This window comes from Podarcis erhardii (genome assembly GCF_964252035.2).
Source record: "Podarcis erhardii genome assembly, chromosome: 12".
Classification (NCBI taxonomy): Eukaryota; Metazoa; Chordata; class Lepidosauria; order Squamata; family Lacertidae; genus Podarcis; species Podarcis erhardii.
In genome coordinates, this window is record NC_138513.1 from 38713491 (window position 1) to 38730701 (window position 17211).

Consider the following 17211-nt stretch of genomic DNA (forward strand, 5'->3'; position numbering starts at 1 on the left):
GAAATGTATTTTTAAAAAATAATAATAATGGTTTTTCTCAATCTGCAGGTCAGGGTTGTTTTTTGGGGGCAGGGGACAGGTCTTTGGCTTGTACATGATTTAGTACCTGAAAGTACTGTGAAGTGTTTTGAACTAGTCAATGCCACCATTAACAGTCTGGTAAGTAAGCATTTCAATTTCTGAAACCCAACAGGAATAAACAGACATCTCTTTATTCCTTTCTGTAAAATGCTGTTCCCTTTCAGGAAATTGCATAAAATGCATGCACAAATATCACAGCTGTACATTCTGTTTCCTATTTTGTGGAAACCACTTCTTGCATAAATAACAGTCTGCATATTGGTCTGTTCATGCTGCATTTCTAACCTTCAAGGCCATTTATAATATACTGTGTGAAGTGCCTTGGTGACATTTAGCTTCAGATGGTGTGAAAGTGTGGCTGTTCAACGCCACTTTGGGAGTGCATTCCATTCATCCTCCAGGTCTGTACTGACTTCTGAGCAAAATTCTTAGTGCTGTGTTTTAAAGCAAGGAATCAATGAAGCCATTAATGTATTAAGACCAAGAAAGCTATTTTATTTAGGCTGCAGTTATGCACCCACTTCCCTGGAAATAGTCCCCATTGAACTCAATGGAACTTCTGAGTAGGCATGCATAGAATTGCAGTAATAAAGAGACCCACCACATGTTCAAAGTAAACATGGAAAATTTAATATTGTTCTAAGTGATTGGGGTTTCTTTGCATTCCTTTTTGGGGCTGGTTCAAGCAACGCACCTTTTCTGACATCCTGGTTAGATGGTCATGTGGAGGAAATTTAGCCATACCTACAAGCGAGGTTAGCCCCATGTATGTTTCTGCCTTTAGTAGAAGAGAAAAAAGGAGTATTAATTCATAATGGCTCTCAAAACTTTGTATAAAAAGGTAAAGGGACCCCTGACCATTAGGTCCAGTCATGGCTGACTCTGGGGTTGCGGCGCTCATCTCGCTTTATTGGCTGAGAGAGCCGGCATACAGCTTCCTGGTCATGTGGCCAGCATGACTAAGCCGCTTCTAGCAAACCAGAGCAGCACACGGAAACGCCGTTTACCTTCCCGCCAGAGCAGTACCTATTTATCTACTTGCACTCTGACGTGCTTTCGAACTGCTAGGTTGGCAGAAGCTGGGACCGAGCAACGGGAGCTCACCCTGTTGCGGGGATTCAAACCTCTGACCTTCTGATCGACAAGTCCTAGGCTCTGTGGTTTAACCCACAGCGCCACCTGTGTCCCTTGCAGATGCAAACCTCTATTTTCCTGATTTAATTACATGCTTTTCGCTAAAATAGTTGCAATCAAATTGAAGGCTCAGCTCAAAATTTCTTCAGGCTCTGCTGACATACATGTACTGCAAATGTTTTGGGTTAGGATTCTCTTTTCTTTGGGGGGGGGGGTAAATGTTAACTACCTTTCTTTCTTATTAAAAGGATTCTTAAATTCCCACTGGTGTTTGCACAACCCTTGCAGATCTTCTTTGAAACTAGCAGCTACAAAGAGGCTTAAAGTTTTACTGTTGGCTCTTTCATATGCCAATTAGAACTTCATCACCTCACTTCTTATTTTAATTATTCTTTTGGAAGAAAAAGAATGGAAAGTAAAGTAAAGCACTTCAAAAATATTTTAAACTTGTAATATAGTTAACATAAGATTAAAGGGAGGCTGCTGTGAATTCTTTTTAACACCTGCAAAACACAAGTGCCAATGTAACCTGAAAGGTATATGTAACTTTTCTCAATAACTAAGTGTCGAGATTTCTCTAGACCAATCCTTACAACTTTTTTAGCATGGTGAAATGTTGGGTGACTCAATTCAATTGGGTGCTCAGCCCATGTTGAAGTGTGGGTCCAGATTAGAGTGTAATTATTATTATTATTATTATTATTATTATTATTATTATTATTATTATTATTATTTGTACCCCACCCATCTGGCTGGGTTTCCCCAGCCACTCTGGGCGGCTTCCATAAAAACCAAAAATACACTAAAATATCACAGATTAAAAACTTCCCTGAACAGGGCTGCCTTAAGATGTCTTCTGAATGTCAGGTAGTTATTTATCGCTTTGACATCTGATGGGAGGGCGTTCCACAGGGCAGGCGCCACTACCGAGAAGGCCCTCTGCCTGGTTCCCTGTAGCTTTGCTTCTCGTAATGAGGGAACCGCCAGAAGGCCCTCGGCGCTGGACCTCAGCGTCCGGGCAGAACGATGGGGGTGGAGACGCTCCTTCAGGTAGCATTCAATGCACCTATTCCATCACTGCAAGGACTTTTGGCTGACCAACAGACTTTCCTCTCCCTGTACCTGTCTCAAATGCCCCCTAAATCTGTTCTGGATCCCCACCCCATCTCCTCTGAACCCTCCAGAGCAGATTTGGGAAGGCTGCACAGAGAGGAGGGGGGAAGTTTTGTTGGTCAAATGGAAATCCTTGTGATACATCAGAACTTGAAAGTGAATACTGCATTACATACTGCGGTCAGTGCATTAGGTGGTGTTGAGTTTCCAACTGCAAATGCAACTTGAGCAGGACGAATTTCAGACTTGTGGCCAGCATGACTAAGCCGCTTCTGGCAAACCAGGGCAGCGCACGGAAACGCCGTTTACCTTCCCGCCAGAGCGGTACCTATTTATCTAGTTGCACTTTGACGTGCTTTTGAACTGCTAGGTTGGCAGGAGCAGGGACTGAGCAATGGGAGCTCACCCCGTCGTGGGGATTCGAACCACCGACCTTCTGATCGGCAAGTCCTAGGCTCTGTGGTTTAACCCACAGCGCCACCCGTGTCCCCAAATAACTATAACACAAATGTTGAGAAGTGGATGCACAAATCCTATTTGGTTCCATGCAGCAGAACACAGGGATCTTGCATATTTGCTTCTCTTTGTGGATGTGTCAAGTTGCCCTGATTCTGCAACGACAAGAAAATAAACTTTTGTGGTACCTGAAATTAGTCGTACTTACTTTGCCATGAGTATTGTTAGGCACAGCAGTTGTGTTCATGCACAATTACATGGATGCTGTTCAATCCTAGCCTTAAGACTGCTAACCACATCAACAGTGAGTTAATTACATGTTTCACTTAGGAGTCCTGCAACAATTTCAGGCTAAACAAATGGCCACATGTACTCCGAATTACTGGTTATGGCTGTATTACAGGCACCGCAGCAACACTATCTGTTGCAGTCTGCCTTGTCTCTGAAGCAACTTAATTGATGGGATTTCTGCATGGCTCTAGTCAGCCTTTAAAAACTTATATCCAATACAAGAAGGGAAATTCGTGATTTTTCTAACTGTGACATCCTGAGTGTAATTTTGCAATTCGTTGTCACTTAGTGGTGTCCGACTCTTCCTGACCCCATGGACCAGAGCACGCCAGGCACTTCTGTCTTCCACTGCCTCCCACAGATTGGTCAAACTCATACTGGTAGCTCCCAGACCACTGTCCAACCATCTCGTCCTCTGTCGTCCCCTTCTCCTTGTGCCCTCCATCTTCCCCAACATCAGGGTCTTTTCCAGGGAGTCTTCTCTTTTCATGAGGTGGCCAAAGTACTGGAGCCTCAGCTTCAGGATCTGTCCTTCCAGTGAGCACTCAGGGCTGATTTCCTTAAGAATGGATAGGTTTGATCTTCTTGCAGTCCATGGGACTCTCAAGAGTCTCCTCCAGCACCAAATTTTGCAATACATGGATTTGCAATGCATGGATTTTAATTTCATCCATCAATTATGCAACACATTGATGAAATTAAAATAGGCACCGTAGTCTTGCTGTGCTGCGAAGAGGTGGGTATGAAGCCATGTTACTAGGGCCGGGGCTAGTAGTGGGTGCAAATCTAGTACGGGGTGGGGGGGTGGGGGAAGAGAACCCATAGAAGTGTGCATGGAGAATTAGAAGCCCGCTTCATTGTAAAAGTAGAGCTGCAAGGCATGCAGGGTGTCTCTGACTGGTCACTCCTGGGAGTTACTGGGCTGAAAGGACCATTTGGGTCTGATCAGCCACAGGGAAATTAATTATGTTAATGGCGGAAGGGTATACTGGATGGCCATGTGAGGTGGAGGAACACAGCCAGGTGCACTTGCTCAGTGCACCTGCAGGTTAGATTTGCCCAATGAAGATACTTCTTCCCAAGACTGGCTGTGAAATTGTTCTTCAGGCATTCAGGAGAGTTGTGACATCTGGAAATTGTGTTATTGCCCTCCTGGAAATCACTGCGGTTAGAGCATCTGCTGTGCGCATCGAGTCAGAGCCCTGCCTTAAACCCCGGAGAGCCGCTGCCAGCCAGTGCAGACAATATTATATTTATTTATTTATTGAATTTATATACCGCCCTGTCTCCGGAGGTCTCAGGGCGGTTCACAGAAATACTGAGGTAGAAGGGCCAATGGACGGACTGGGCATAAGCTTCCTACTTAAAAAGCTTCTTCAATAGATAATAATAAATAATAATTTATTATTTATACCCCGCCCATCTGGCTGGGTTTCCCCAGCCACTCTGGGTGGCTTCCGACCAGATATTAAAATACAGCAATACATCAAACATTAAAAGCTTCCCTAAACAGGGCTGCCTTCAGATGTCTTCTAAAAGCTTGGTAGCTGTTGTTCTCTTTGACATCTGGTGGGAGGGCGTTCCACAGGGCGGGCGCCACCACCGAGAAGGCCCTCTGCCCGGTTCCCTGTAACTTATTCTAGACAAGGATTCTTTGCAAGAAGAAGAGAGCTTTTTGTGCAAGCCACCTGCGGCGAGGGCAAGACGACCGTGGGGGTGGGATGATGGATGGCCACCGCGGTTTCCGCAGCATCTCTGGCGGCCCAACCCCACGCGCCGCCCCCTTGTTTGGGACCGAGCGGCTGCAGCCTTTGTTGCGTTGTTGGAGAGCGGGGCCGCCGCCCTGGACGCCAAACCGGGGCGGGCCTCCCTCCGCGAGTGGCGGCGGGCGGAGTTCCGAAACCGAGATCGAGCAGTCTCCGCCGCCGCGGGGCTGCGCATGCGCGGTCCCTCGCGCTCTCCGGGCGGGAGGGGTGTCTCCCTCTCTCTCCCTCCCTCCCTCCTTCCGCTCCGTGCCCGCCGCTGGCAGCGGAAGTGAATGAGGGCGCTGAGGGGGAGCGCGCGGCGGGACGACGGAGAGAGAGGATGCGCCTGGGCCGCTGCGAGGGAGTCGAGCCACGGACCGAGCGCTGCGGAGGGAGCGGGGAGGAGGCGCCCTCGAGCGGCTCGCATTGAGGGGGCTTCTTACTCGGTAAGGGGGGCGCGCCGGGCGAGACGAGGCACTAATAATAATAAAAATAAAAATAAAAATAAAAATAAAAATAAAAATAAGAAAATATCACCTCAGCTCTGAGGCACGGTGGTAATGGGGCGCGCGAGAAATGGCCGCGGGCTGGCGAGTGTGGGGCGACCCTTGGAAGGCGGGGGGGAGGGAGCTGGGGGCATACCGTGTTGCGCCCCCCCCCCACGGTGTGTGTGTGTACATTAGACACGTGTGTATGCGTGTATATATGTGTGTGAAAGGTGTATGTATGTGCGCGCGCGCACACACATATGTATGCATGTGTGTGTATATACATATATATGTGTGTGTGTGTGTATGAGGTGTATGTATGTGCGCGCGCACACACACATGTATGTCTGTATATATATTGTGCCCGCCCGCCTTGTCCTCGAGGGGTTCCTGCGGTGCATTGCCACCTCCTTTTCTGTTCAACTCCTCTCTCGTCTTCCTCTTCTTCCCTCCCTCTCTCTCTCCCCCCCCCCACCATTTATTTCTCTCCCCCCCCCCCCAGGTGTGCGTGATCCGGTGTGCTCCATAGCAACCGGTGCCGGGGACGCCGAGGAGGAGGGGGGGGGGATGTTGGAGAAAAGAGCTGACAGGTGTCAAGTTGGGGGGGGGGGAGGGGCGGTGACGGTTCTCTCTTCTGGCTTTTTATTTTATTTTTATTTTTGCAGGCAAAGATCCCCTGCCACTGGTGCCCCTTGGCCAAAATCTCGCCCTTTCCTGTTTTGTTGGGGTTGCAAATGTTTTCCCACTGGAGAGGGGGCTGCGTCTGGGGGGTGGGCAGTGAGAGAAAGGGAAAGTGGTGTGGCTTTCCATCTGTTTGGTGCTGCTGTATCTTCTATTTCTTTCTCTTTCCTTTTTTCCCCCCTCGCTAGTGCTACATCATTTCCTCCCTTCATCGATGTTGCTGTGTTTGCGGGCAGGGGAAACAAAGCAGCTGCCTGGAATATAGGGATCTCTCTCCGCCCTTTACCTCTCAGTCCTCTAACCCCAGGGTTGCTGCTGTTGCTGCCACTAAGGTCTCTGTAACCATCAACCCAAGAGCGGTTTCGATGGAAACATGAAGGTAAATATATTGACAAAGTAACAATTGTGTTTCCGGCTTGTGTGGGAGATCGCAACTATTTCTTGTTTCCTGATTTTTTGTTTTTGTTTTTGTTTTGCATTTTATTGATTAGCTGACAAGGGTGACTCTTGAGGTGTAGGTTTGTTTCAGAGGTTCTCTGCAAGGTGCTGGATGAACTTGTTTCAGACTATGGGACCTTGGTTGTGCAGCAGGTTCACCGTAAAACATTTTCGTAAATTGTTGTGCTTTGCCTAAACCCAAATGTTGCAGCTCTAACGGCAGTGTTTTATATACCCCAGTAAATGATAAACTCTTGTGTACAATCCCAGAGCAGTCCAGTTTACTGTTATTTGGTATTGCTTGCTTCTCCTAGTAATGAAGAGATTAAAGTTCAATTTTTTCTTTTCCAAGCAGATACTGAACACTTGAGGGCATATTGATTAAGATCAGGCTGTGATTGAACTTGTTGAAAAAATGCCCAGAGGAATTTTTAAAATATAGAAGTCTGGTTGATGCTTTTTAAACAACACTGGTACAATAGTAATTGTGAGCTCTTAGCTCAAGCCCTTGAATTCTATTATCTCAAACCACTTTGGAATGGTTAAAAAAAGATCAAGCAAGCAATATATATACATGCATGTTATGAAATCAAATATCTGAACTTAGCAGCTATCCTTTTTCTGGATCTTCTGAAGGAAAACAGTTAATAGAAATCTGAACCTGCATAATCAAGATGACCGATGTTAATTGGAAATAGTCATATGGGAATTATACTCTAAATTGGCAAGTGCTTTCTTCACACTGATCTTCTAGCGGATTTTGTGTTAATTGGTTCTATTATCACTAGGGCTTCAGAAATGCTAAGTGGGCTGCATGGATTAGTTTTCACCCTTCTAAGAATTCCAGAAAACACCAGAATGCTTCATTGTTCCTTTTTAAAATTCTAATAGGTATCTGTATTTTACTCTTTACAAAAAGCCAAATTGCAACTGGGGAAGGGGTGAATTTGGGTTGTGAAAGTGGTTTGAGAATAAGGGTCAAACTCCTCTTCCCCAGGCACCATTGCTCCAAACAAATTGACAGTCTCTGCAGCAGCATTTCATTTAAAAATAGCATTTGGAGACCTAATAATTGATGCCATGTAGTTTGTTCCCAAGTTTGCAATCCTGTACTGTACACACTTTTTAGCAGTAAGCCTTACTGAATCCAGTAGGATTTTTTTACTATGCAAGCATATGATTGTACTGCACTTCTCCAGAAATACTTTGCTTCTACCCTTGTCATATCCATTTGATTTAAAATTACTTGGGTGATGTTAAATTATGCTGATAAGCATGGCTATTTACTCATCTTCCATTCAGCATACTGATGCTATTGTTTCCTGCCAAGCTCATTTGTGTGAACAGAACTTGAAGTTCTGTAGCACTGATTTGGGTTGATTGTTGTTCCTGAAATAATCTTGGTATAAAACTGTTTCACAACAAATGCCATTTTGAGATTAAATCAAGGGCCCTTTTCACTCCATATTTGAAATGGGCTTCTAGATAACATGGAAAGCTGTCTTAACTGCAGAAGTCAGCACACAATAAGTGTTTTGTCCAAATACTATGGAGTTGTGCCGTGTGTTTGAAGAGCCACATAATATGTCTTCACATTAGTTAACAGAGTCCAAGGCTGCTATTGATCGGTTGGCAACCATTTGTCTATTGGGCATGTTCTTACATAACTGCTGCACTGAAGATAATCAGCGAAAGATACTAGGTGCAAAATACTTGTAGGCCTGTAGCTGGTACTTCTTACTAGAAGTTTAAACTTCACACAGGTGTACTTGGACAGGTGTACTTGATTGGGTTTCTTTTTTTTCCTCCAGTGAGAAATATGTCACTGAATATAAAGCTTTGCAATTAAACCTCCAGCTTGTCACTAGCCTACAAATATTTTTTTGCAGCCTTCCTGCATATCCTCACACCAATCTCTTGCAAGCAAAGAACCAATAGATGTAAAGGGAATGCTTTTTCTCAGTCATGAACAGAAAGGGTAGCGCAAACCACTAACTTAGAATCATAGTATGATAGAATTGTAGAATTGAAAGGGTCATCTAGTCCAGTGTTTCCCAACCTTGGGCCTCCAGCTGTTTTTGGACTACAACTCCCATCATCCCTAGCTAGCAAGACCAGTAGTCCAACCCCTTGCAATGCAATAATCTCAACTGAAGCAGTCATGACAGATGGATGACCATCCAACTTCTGCTTAAAAACATCCAGTGAAGGAGAGTCCCTAGCGCTATCAAAAATGTAGATCTATTTTTTCCAGGTTCTTAATATCATTTAAATTTTAATATAGTTTTGTAGGAAGGAACAGTAGGTGAGAACAGAATAGTGCATGTGTGATGATATTTTATAAGTGCTAAAGTCCTTAAAAAGAGCAGTTGCAACTGTAGCTTTCTTGCTTTAAACTGACAAATTAAACTGCCCTGCACATAATCCTAACCATATCTACTTGGAAGTAAACTCTTCTGAATTCAGCAGGACTTACTCCTAGGTAAATGGGATAAGGATTGCTTACCCAGTTATCAAGTGTTGCAGGCTGCTTTAAATTCATAACTTACAATATAAAGCTATATGGCATTACTTCATAATAGAGGAAATGTTACTGAAAGACTGGGTCATGCATACTCTCTGTATTAAAAACAACAGCTCGTTTTTGAATACTGTACAGCTGTCTTAGGTTAGAAAAACAAATCTAAATATTTTTGGTCAATATAAATTTGTTTACAGATATTCAGTACCTTCAGTAGTAGAGCCTGTGAGAGTACCGACTGATGTATTATATGCAGTTCAGTTTCTTAGTATGATTTTGCTTTGAAGTTTCTATCTCGATAAAATATAAATGGTTCAGAATGGGGCTGTTTCAACCCACCACTGCAGCTCCATATATGGACTTTGACTTAAGCTTGTGTAGCTAATTCAAATGAGCCATGCATATCGCAATATTGATTTGGGCTCAGCTAAAATAGCTGTGTGTATCTCTTGTTATGGATGGAAATGTTCATCCCATCCAGAGCCATTTGATAGACATAATTGGAAAATTATAGCTGAGTTGAACCAATGATTTCTTACATAAAATAGCAGTTCAGTTTTATACATGGTATTGTGATTTCTCAGATAACTAATATTATTAGATTCATTTGAAGTTGTCCTTGACTTCAAATGACTTGCAAAAAAACCCAGCTTCACAAGGAAGAAGTAACTCAAGAAGACAATATATTGAACCAGAAGTGGATTATTTTCAAGGTGATTCAGAGTATCAGTTCAGAGTGGATCTGCAACTGTTGTACTTGTGTGAAATGGACTATGACAGATTAATACAGGCTGACCTTCTCTATCCTGTGAATGTAGTAATTTCAGTTGTAGACAAATCAGTCATCTTTTAAACTTACCTGTTGATTGCAGAAACTTTTGAATTTTTGCCACTGATACTGAATTTGTTCTGCTGATCCACTTTTAATCAGATATTTATTATTATTCTTTTAAAAAATGTTTGGATCTGACAGTTCTGTCAGCTAAATAACATTGAAAAATAGGGCCTTACCCAGGGCCACCTAAAGAGCTTTTATTTGTTAAAGGTTGGATGACTATGAATTGAGGTTTTTAAAAAAATCATTTTAAAAAGTATTTGTTTGTTTTGTGTCCAGCCCTATACCCACAGGTCTCGGGGCAGTCCACAAGATAAAATCACAATATAAAAACAAAAAATACATAATAAAAACAAAAAAACCCCAATAATATCCCTCTTCCCAAATGACGGATGCATACATTGTTTACCATTGACCCACTATTTGGAAGGAAACATTATTATTCTTGCAAACATTTACGGCCACTACTTTTCAGCATGCAGTAATCCCTCGTTTTATTAGGGGGTTTGGTTACAAGGGTTCCGTATATACATGAAGATTGCATATAGTCAAATCTTAGGAGCTGCCTGCGGCTAGCAGGTTTGGGGGGGGGGGGAGAGAGCATTCACAGCACGTCCAGACCAGGCGGACCAAGTGAGCCTTGCCCTCTCCTTGAATGCTTTTGACTGGCTGGAATCTGTTCTTGAACTGTGATGTCTCTTGCTTGTTTTGATGGCGAGAGGCATTGTTTAGAAACTTCAGATTTCTGCATGGCTTGAATGTGGCCTACTCTTGAAAGGCAAGAGTCCACTTTTGCCTCTGACCCCCACCCCCCACCCCCACTGATACGTGGCCGATACACCATCCTTGTCTTACACCATTGCAGCACTGAGGGATGAATCTGACTGTTTTCTTCCTTGAATGTGACATGGGAAATGTGGGAAATGCTCAGTAGATACCGTGCTTAGAGAAGCAAATACAGGACCCAAACTAGGGCCCGTGTGTAACAAATATATTTGCAGGAAGGATGTTCTGAAATAGGTGCAAAAATTCTGCAGGCTAAAAGTCTTAAGAGTGCCGTGGTGAGGCCTTTGCTAAGTTGGGTTAGCTCCTTGTCTTACCCTTCTTCCTCCAGGAGTACAGAATGGCAGTGCTGCCACAACTAGGTTACCTGCCATGCTGACCTCTCTCACTCTGCCTCTGGGTGTTGCTGCCCTTCATGTTGTCATCGGGTCCAGCCCTAGAGTGAAACTAAGATGACTGGATGGTGTGGGTGGAAGGGACATGACTAAAGCTTTCTGCAGTTAGGCAAGGTGTGAAGAAAATGGATAGATATGTTTTTTCTACCTTTTCCGTGATGCTAGAAAGCTTCACTCGTTGAGATTTGGCAGTAGATTCCAGGAAGTTAAAATAAAGTGCTTCTTCACACAACTCGTAATTAATTTACAGAAACCACTACATACCACAAAATGCTGCAATGACAGACACTGACTAGGATGGCTTGCTTATTTGTTTATTATCAGTATTTATATGCTGCAAATAGCAAGGTGCTTTGAGCAACTTAGATTAAAAATAAGCATATATATAGAACTATAAACCAAGGTTGTATCCAAGTCCACAGCTGGACTTCACTTGTTTCTCCTCCTACCTGCAGCCCTTCTCCCGTACACTCTAAGAATCTAATCTGGAGCAGATTTTTTAGAGGTTGATGGGATGGGATGGGGTGGAGGTGCTGATAGCGAAAAGGAAGGAAGGAAGGTGAGTTTTCATTGCATGAGGTTCAGTGTTGCATTCTGCCTCATGAAAAAACAATATATTATAAACCTGAGCAGCAGAGAAAAAAATCAATACAGCAATTTCCATAGCAGTAGCAATGTCAGCTTCTTGCAGCAAAAACATTTTTGTGGCCTGTGAAGACTGACAAATTAGTTATGTGTATTTGTGGGCTACAGTTTGCTTCAACAAATGCATGAAATGTTGCAGGTACATATATGTACGTGGTGGCAGAGTGCAGGGGGTGGGAAGACTGCAGACATTGAAGTCAGAAAGAAATGAAATTCAGAAAAAGTTAAGAGGGTGATAACTATTCACAAACCACGTTGTGTTGCTGTCACAGACATCCTGACGTTGATAAGCCGATTATACACAAGTGATAGCACTTAATCTCTTGGTGAATTCTAATTCAGCGGTTTCACATTGTGGTTCCTCTTTCAAGTTCCTCTGTTCCATTATGGCCATGTTAAGGTCAGTTACATTGTGCCCTGTGAGGTTGACATGTTCCCTGGCTGCTGTTTTCAATTTAGAAAGGCTCTTAAACACTATTTTAAAAAACCCCAAACAGATATTAAATTCAGAAATCCCCCCTAAACACTCATAATTTTTAAAAAGAAAGGTTTAAAATGGGATCAAATAAGACTGAATCGTACTGAATTATCCAGGCTGAGAGCTGCAGGGTGTTTCTGATTATCATTTGCTAGAAGGCAATCACAGGGAAGGGCTCTTAACTTCATGTCTTCCTCGTGAGCTTCTAGGAAACATCTGGCTGGCGTCCGTTGATTCTGGTATAGATGGACATTTGGATTAATCCAGCAGGGCTCTAACATTCTTAACAAATCATGTATTTTAAAGAAGTGCATAAAAAGGAGATTTCACTGGTACTAAATCCCTATCACAAACCTGAAGTAATGGAAATGGCCTCTGTGAAACAGAGATACAGTAGCCTTCACAATAGGTGAAATGTGGGAAGTGAAATGAAGTGTAATGAGAGCTGTCAGACCGCAGGGATCGGGAGACTTGAGGAATGTATTGGGAAGCGTCCCTGGTTTGAATCCAGCTTCCCCTACGAACTCACAAGATGGCCTTTAACTAACGGCTGTCTTTCCAGCTCACTGCTGTCTGCAGAATACTGACCTATGTCATAGGCAGTGCTGTAATAAGATGATGGATGTTAAACACTTTGAATATTCGAAAGTGCTATATACCGTATTTTTTGCCCTATAGGACGCACTTTTCCCCCTCCAAAAATGAAGGGGAAATGTGTGTGCATCCTATGGGGCGAATGCAGGCTTTCGCTGAAGCCTGGAGAGCGAGAGGGGTCAGTGCGCACCGACCCCTCTTGCTCTCCAGGCTTCAGGAAGCTCTGTGCAGCCCTCGGGAGCCTGGCGCGAAGGTGCCTGCAGCCCCGGGCTCTGCCCAGCTCTGCGCAGCCATCCGGAGCCCGGCACGAAGTCATACTGGGCTCCCGACGGCTGTGCGGAGCTGCCTGCATTCCGAAGCCTGGGACGCGCTGAAGAGCGTGCCCGGGCTTCGCGCACCTCTCCGCAAGCCTGGGGAGACCAGCGCGACTTCGCGCCGGGCTCCCTAGGCTTGCGGATAGCAGGCTGTTCTGGGGCCCGAGCTTCCCCCGTGCCAGCCCCGCGCCTGGGGGGGGGGAATAATTTTTTTTTCTTTATTCCCCCCCCCCAAAAAAAAACACCTAGGTGCGTCCTATGGGCCGGTGCGCCCTATGGGGCGAAAAATACGGTACATGCTTATTAGTACTAGCAGAAATTTGGGCACATCTTTAAATATACTTAAGTTGCGTATTACACATTGGACCTGGGAGAACCTTGCATATCTGAGATCTGTAACTCACCCAATAGTCTTTCATTTTTCAGCGACACACTTGCACATAACTGTCAAACTTGTTTTTTAAGCCTGGGGGGCATTTAAAGAGCTTTATAGTTTGTATGTAGATGGGTTAGAAAGCATTCCTCGCCCCTGATGTGTATGTGCAGTTTCCTGCACAGAGTTTGTGTCATCAGTCCGCGGATCTGAAGAGTGATTCCTCAGTAGGGAATTCTGTTACGAGAGGGATTAGTGTTCCAATTCTACAACTGCTGGCACCAGCCACAGCCTAGACAACCTATTATGTGGCAGGTGGTGAAAGTAATGTGCCTTCTGAGCTCACCTTAATGCACTTCTAGGGTTGTGGTCACTATACCTTTTGTTCATACTTCTTTTATGGTTCATCTTTTGGTCAGTGTATTCATGGATCTCTTTGGGGAAATGTCGGTGCTGCGTAGCAAAAGCATCCCTATGGTATATTTCTTCATAGGAATGGAAAATTGGTTAACGTCCTAATGAGGCAGTTGATCCAGAAAGTGAAAAACCTCATTTCCTCCAGTTACTGTAGACCTGACTATAGGTACTAAAATTAGTTTAAAATATAACTGTATTGTTTTTACTGAAACATGCTTGTTGATTTTTATTTTTAAGAAGACTCACAGAGTTCTCTAAACATAAGAGGCACATTTTCTCAACTGCCATTATTATTTACCCATTTCTCACGCTTGCAGCAGGCAAACATTTTAATGCAGTTCATGCTCATGCAGCACATCCTTCATGAGTATGAGCTGCTGTTGTTTACAGGTTTGTGAGCCTTCAGTACGCTCTGCTTTCCTGAGCTGTCTGTTATTTAGCAAATGTCTGTAGGGTAATTGGGCATGTAAAAAACAACAACACTATAGGGTCTGGGTAGCTTTTGTTTTATAGTCACATTCCCAGTGTGTACTGGTGCATTTCTTAGTACCACGTTCCTCTCTGCTGTTAAGTGATGCCATTTCTGTATGTAGTGCAAATAGAATACACTTTTACAGTAAGAACTTGTGCTGTGTCAAATCACCTTGCAACACCCTGAAGTTACTATTGTTTCAATGCTTTGTTTTTATTTATATGGATATTTCATTTCCTATTGTGTTGCTTTATTTTGTATGTGAGCCTGTAAGAGAGCTTGGGGTTGTGGGGGTGGAGAAGAGAGTGCATTGCACAGGAGTGTCCAGTGAGCTGTCATGAATGCTTCTCCTTGTCTAGTCATTAAGATAATGAGCAAAAGGATTATGTATACATATAATCATTACAATCCTTTAATTAGGACAGTCACTACTTTCTAATGATGTAGGAATGACTACCTAGAATGTAAGTTTAATTTGTTATACAGCTTGCCCTAAATATTCTCATTTCGAACGTACATTCTGAAAAGTTACACAATAGCTAAGGGTTATTTACTTTTGATAAAGCACCGAAACTGTTACTACTTAAATGGACATATTCATGCAAGTGGCAGTAGTTTTGTTTTATTTTACTTTGTAAGTTATTGGCATGAGAAGGAATGCACAATCTGGTGAGATGTATAGCTTCTTGTTTTTTAGGTTGCACGTTTTCAACAACTGCCTAATGATGAAACTGAAATAATGATTCCTGTTCTGACTTCCAAAAAAGCAAGTGAATTACCAGTCAATGAGGTTGCAAGCATTCTTCAGGTAAGTAAATACTATTAATGTTTAAATAAGAATGTAATTTTTTAAAAAAATTCAGTATTTAAGTTGAAATGTCTATCCAGTTGAATAGTGAAGAGATATTACTAATATACTGAACGATGCCCCAAATTAGTCATACTCAAAGTAGACCTGTTTGCCTACACTGAATACGATTTAGTTGGATATTGACTACTGCTTTTTGACTTGCACACAGTGCTTTGACATGCTGGAGTTACACTGAACAATTGCATGTTAGTTTTATTGATTAACAGTGATCTACATTGCTTTTAAATTAAGCATCTGATTATATGAAAATGCTATAAGCATGCTCAGTTGGTGGTTCTGTGGAAAATGTTTTAGGATGACTTTTTCTAAGTAGACTTGCTCAACATTAGTTTTAAGTGGACTAAATAGCAAAATATTTAGTTAATTATTTTTCTTGCTGATCTAAAAACTAGGATTATTAAGTTTCTGAAGTATTACCAAACAGGTTTTGGCCTATAAAGACTTAAATGGCTCAGGACCGCAATTCCTCAAGGACTGCCTCTCCCCATATGAACCAACCAGGACCTTGCAATCATCATCTGAGGCCCTTCTTCATGTGCCTCCTACACAAGAGGTCTGGAGGCTGGCAATACGAGGGTGGCCTTTTCTGCGGTGGCTCCCCATTTGTGGAATGCTCTTGGCAAGGAGGATTGCTAGCAACTGCATTACACATATTTAGGAACCGGGGAAAACATTTCTCTCCAACCAGGCCTTTGGCTGTTTAACATTCTTTGGCATTTTAAATGTTTTTCTTGGAGTGGGGTTATTGGTTTGTTCGTGTTCTATTATGCATTTTGTGTTCTCATTTTGTATTTTTGTGTTGTGAACCAATCAATGTAATCTAGAACTTTGAAAGAAACTTATTATTGTCTTTTGCCAAGGTGCATATTTAAATGTATGGCTTTCAAAACTTTCTAACATAATATTGCTGCTTGGAAGCATGAATGATTTAAATAAGGGTACTGTATTCAAATGACCAGATAGTATTTTCTGTACATCACAGCTGTCAGTCTGCTGTCTTGGCAGATTATATCAATGTATCTGTGGTAGAATTTTAATATCAGACAGATTCTCAGGATGTGTCCACTTACATTTTGGTATTCTCAAATGTGCATCATATATTGGAGCAGCTAGAGGAAATGCTGACCTGTTACTCAGTATTGAAGGAAAGCCGTTTATCTGTTTCAAAATCCCTCTTTGCAACCTCCAGAATATCCTTGTAATGTAATGTTTTTAAAAACTTAAGGAGACTTAACATGGATATTAGAACTGTAGACAGCAGAACAGTAAAAGAAAAGGAAAAAACCCCAGTAAAATGCAGCAGTAAAGTAAAACCAGATTTAAGCAAGATTTTAGAAATCCTGGAAGCTGGGGGAAGGGGGGGGGGAGAGAGTTATTCACCTAGAACTGAAAGGACATGAGAACTGTTACTAGATGAGCATATTTGGAGATGGCATTCCAAAAGTGGGACACTACAACTGGGAAGATTATTTCCAGTAGCCTCTTGCCTAACCTCCAGAGTGGACATATCTGGATTAGGGACCTCCAAAGGTGACCTTAAGATATGAGCAGGTTTATATGAGGGATGATGATCCTTCAAGTCTGTATCTGGGTCTAGGAACTTACTAATAGGAGGAAGTTTTCGATTTTTTTATCTCTACCTAGGGGAGAAAAAACCCTCAACACTTCAGGAATGCAGCAGTCATTTGCCCTTGTGATAGAACTCCTGCTTAGTCATTCAAATTCTTAAATATTACAGCTATGAAATTAGATTCGGTAAACAACCTTTTAACCAGGAATGTGAGATAAGAATAAGAGACTTGACTGCTATAATATTTCAGCTTTTGATTGCAATGAAATGAAATCTTGGCTTTGCTTGAGAAATAAAATGATTAAAATGCATATAAGTATACATATTCTCATAGGCTGACCTTCAGAATGGCTTGAAAAACTGCGAGGTTTGTCATAGACGGGCCTTCCATGGATGGAATGAGTTTGATATTGGTGAAGATGAACCACTATGGAAAAAATACATTTCTCAGGTGAGCCTTTCTTCTTCTTCTTTCTGAGGGCTTTAAAAAAAAGATTTTTGAGATTTAGATTTTAG

At 42.7% G+C, this 17211-nt stretch overlaps 1 protein-coding gene across 5 annotated transcripts in view; it reads left to right on the plus strand.

The window, feature by feature from the left end:
• ATP2C1 (ATPase secretory pathway Ca2+ transporting 1) overlaps positions 1–17211 on the plus strand; it is a 64630-nt gene that overhangs the window by 13663 nt on the left and 33756 nt on the right. For 2 of the 5 annotated variants that reach the window (XM_081881951.1, XM_081881953.1), the window contains exons 2-3: positions 14952–15062; positions 17030–17146. In XM_081881951.1, coding sequence (XP_081738077.1) covers positions 14952–15062; positions 17030–17146 — 228 coding nt within the window. Of the gene's footprint in view, positions 1–5090; positions 5267–6177; positions 6369–14951; positions 15063–17029; positions 17147–17211 lie in introns of those variants that run through there. The other 3 variants (XM_081881952.1, XR_014161517.1, XM_081881950.1) reach the window with 3 other exon arrangements.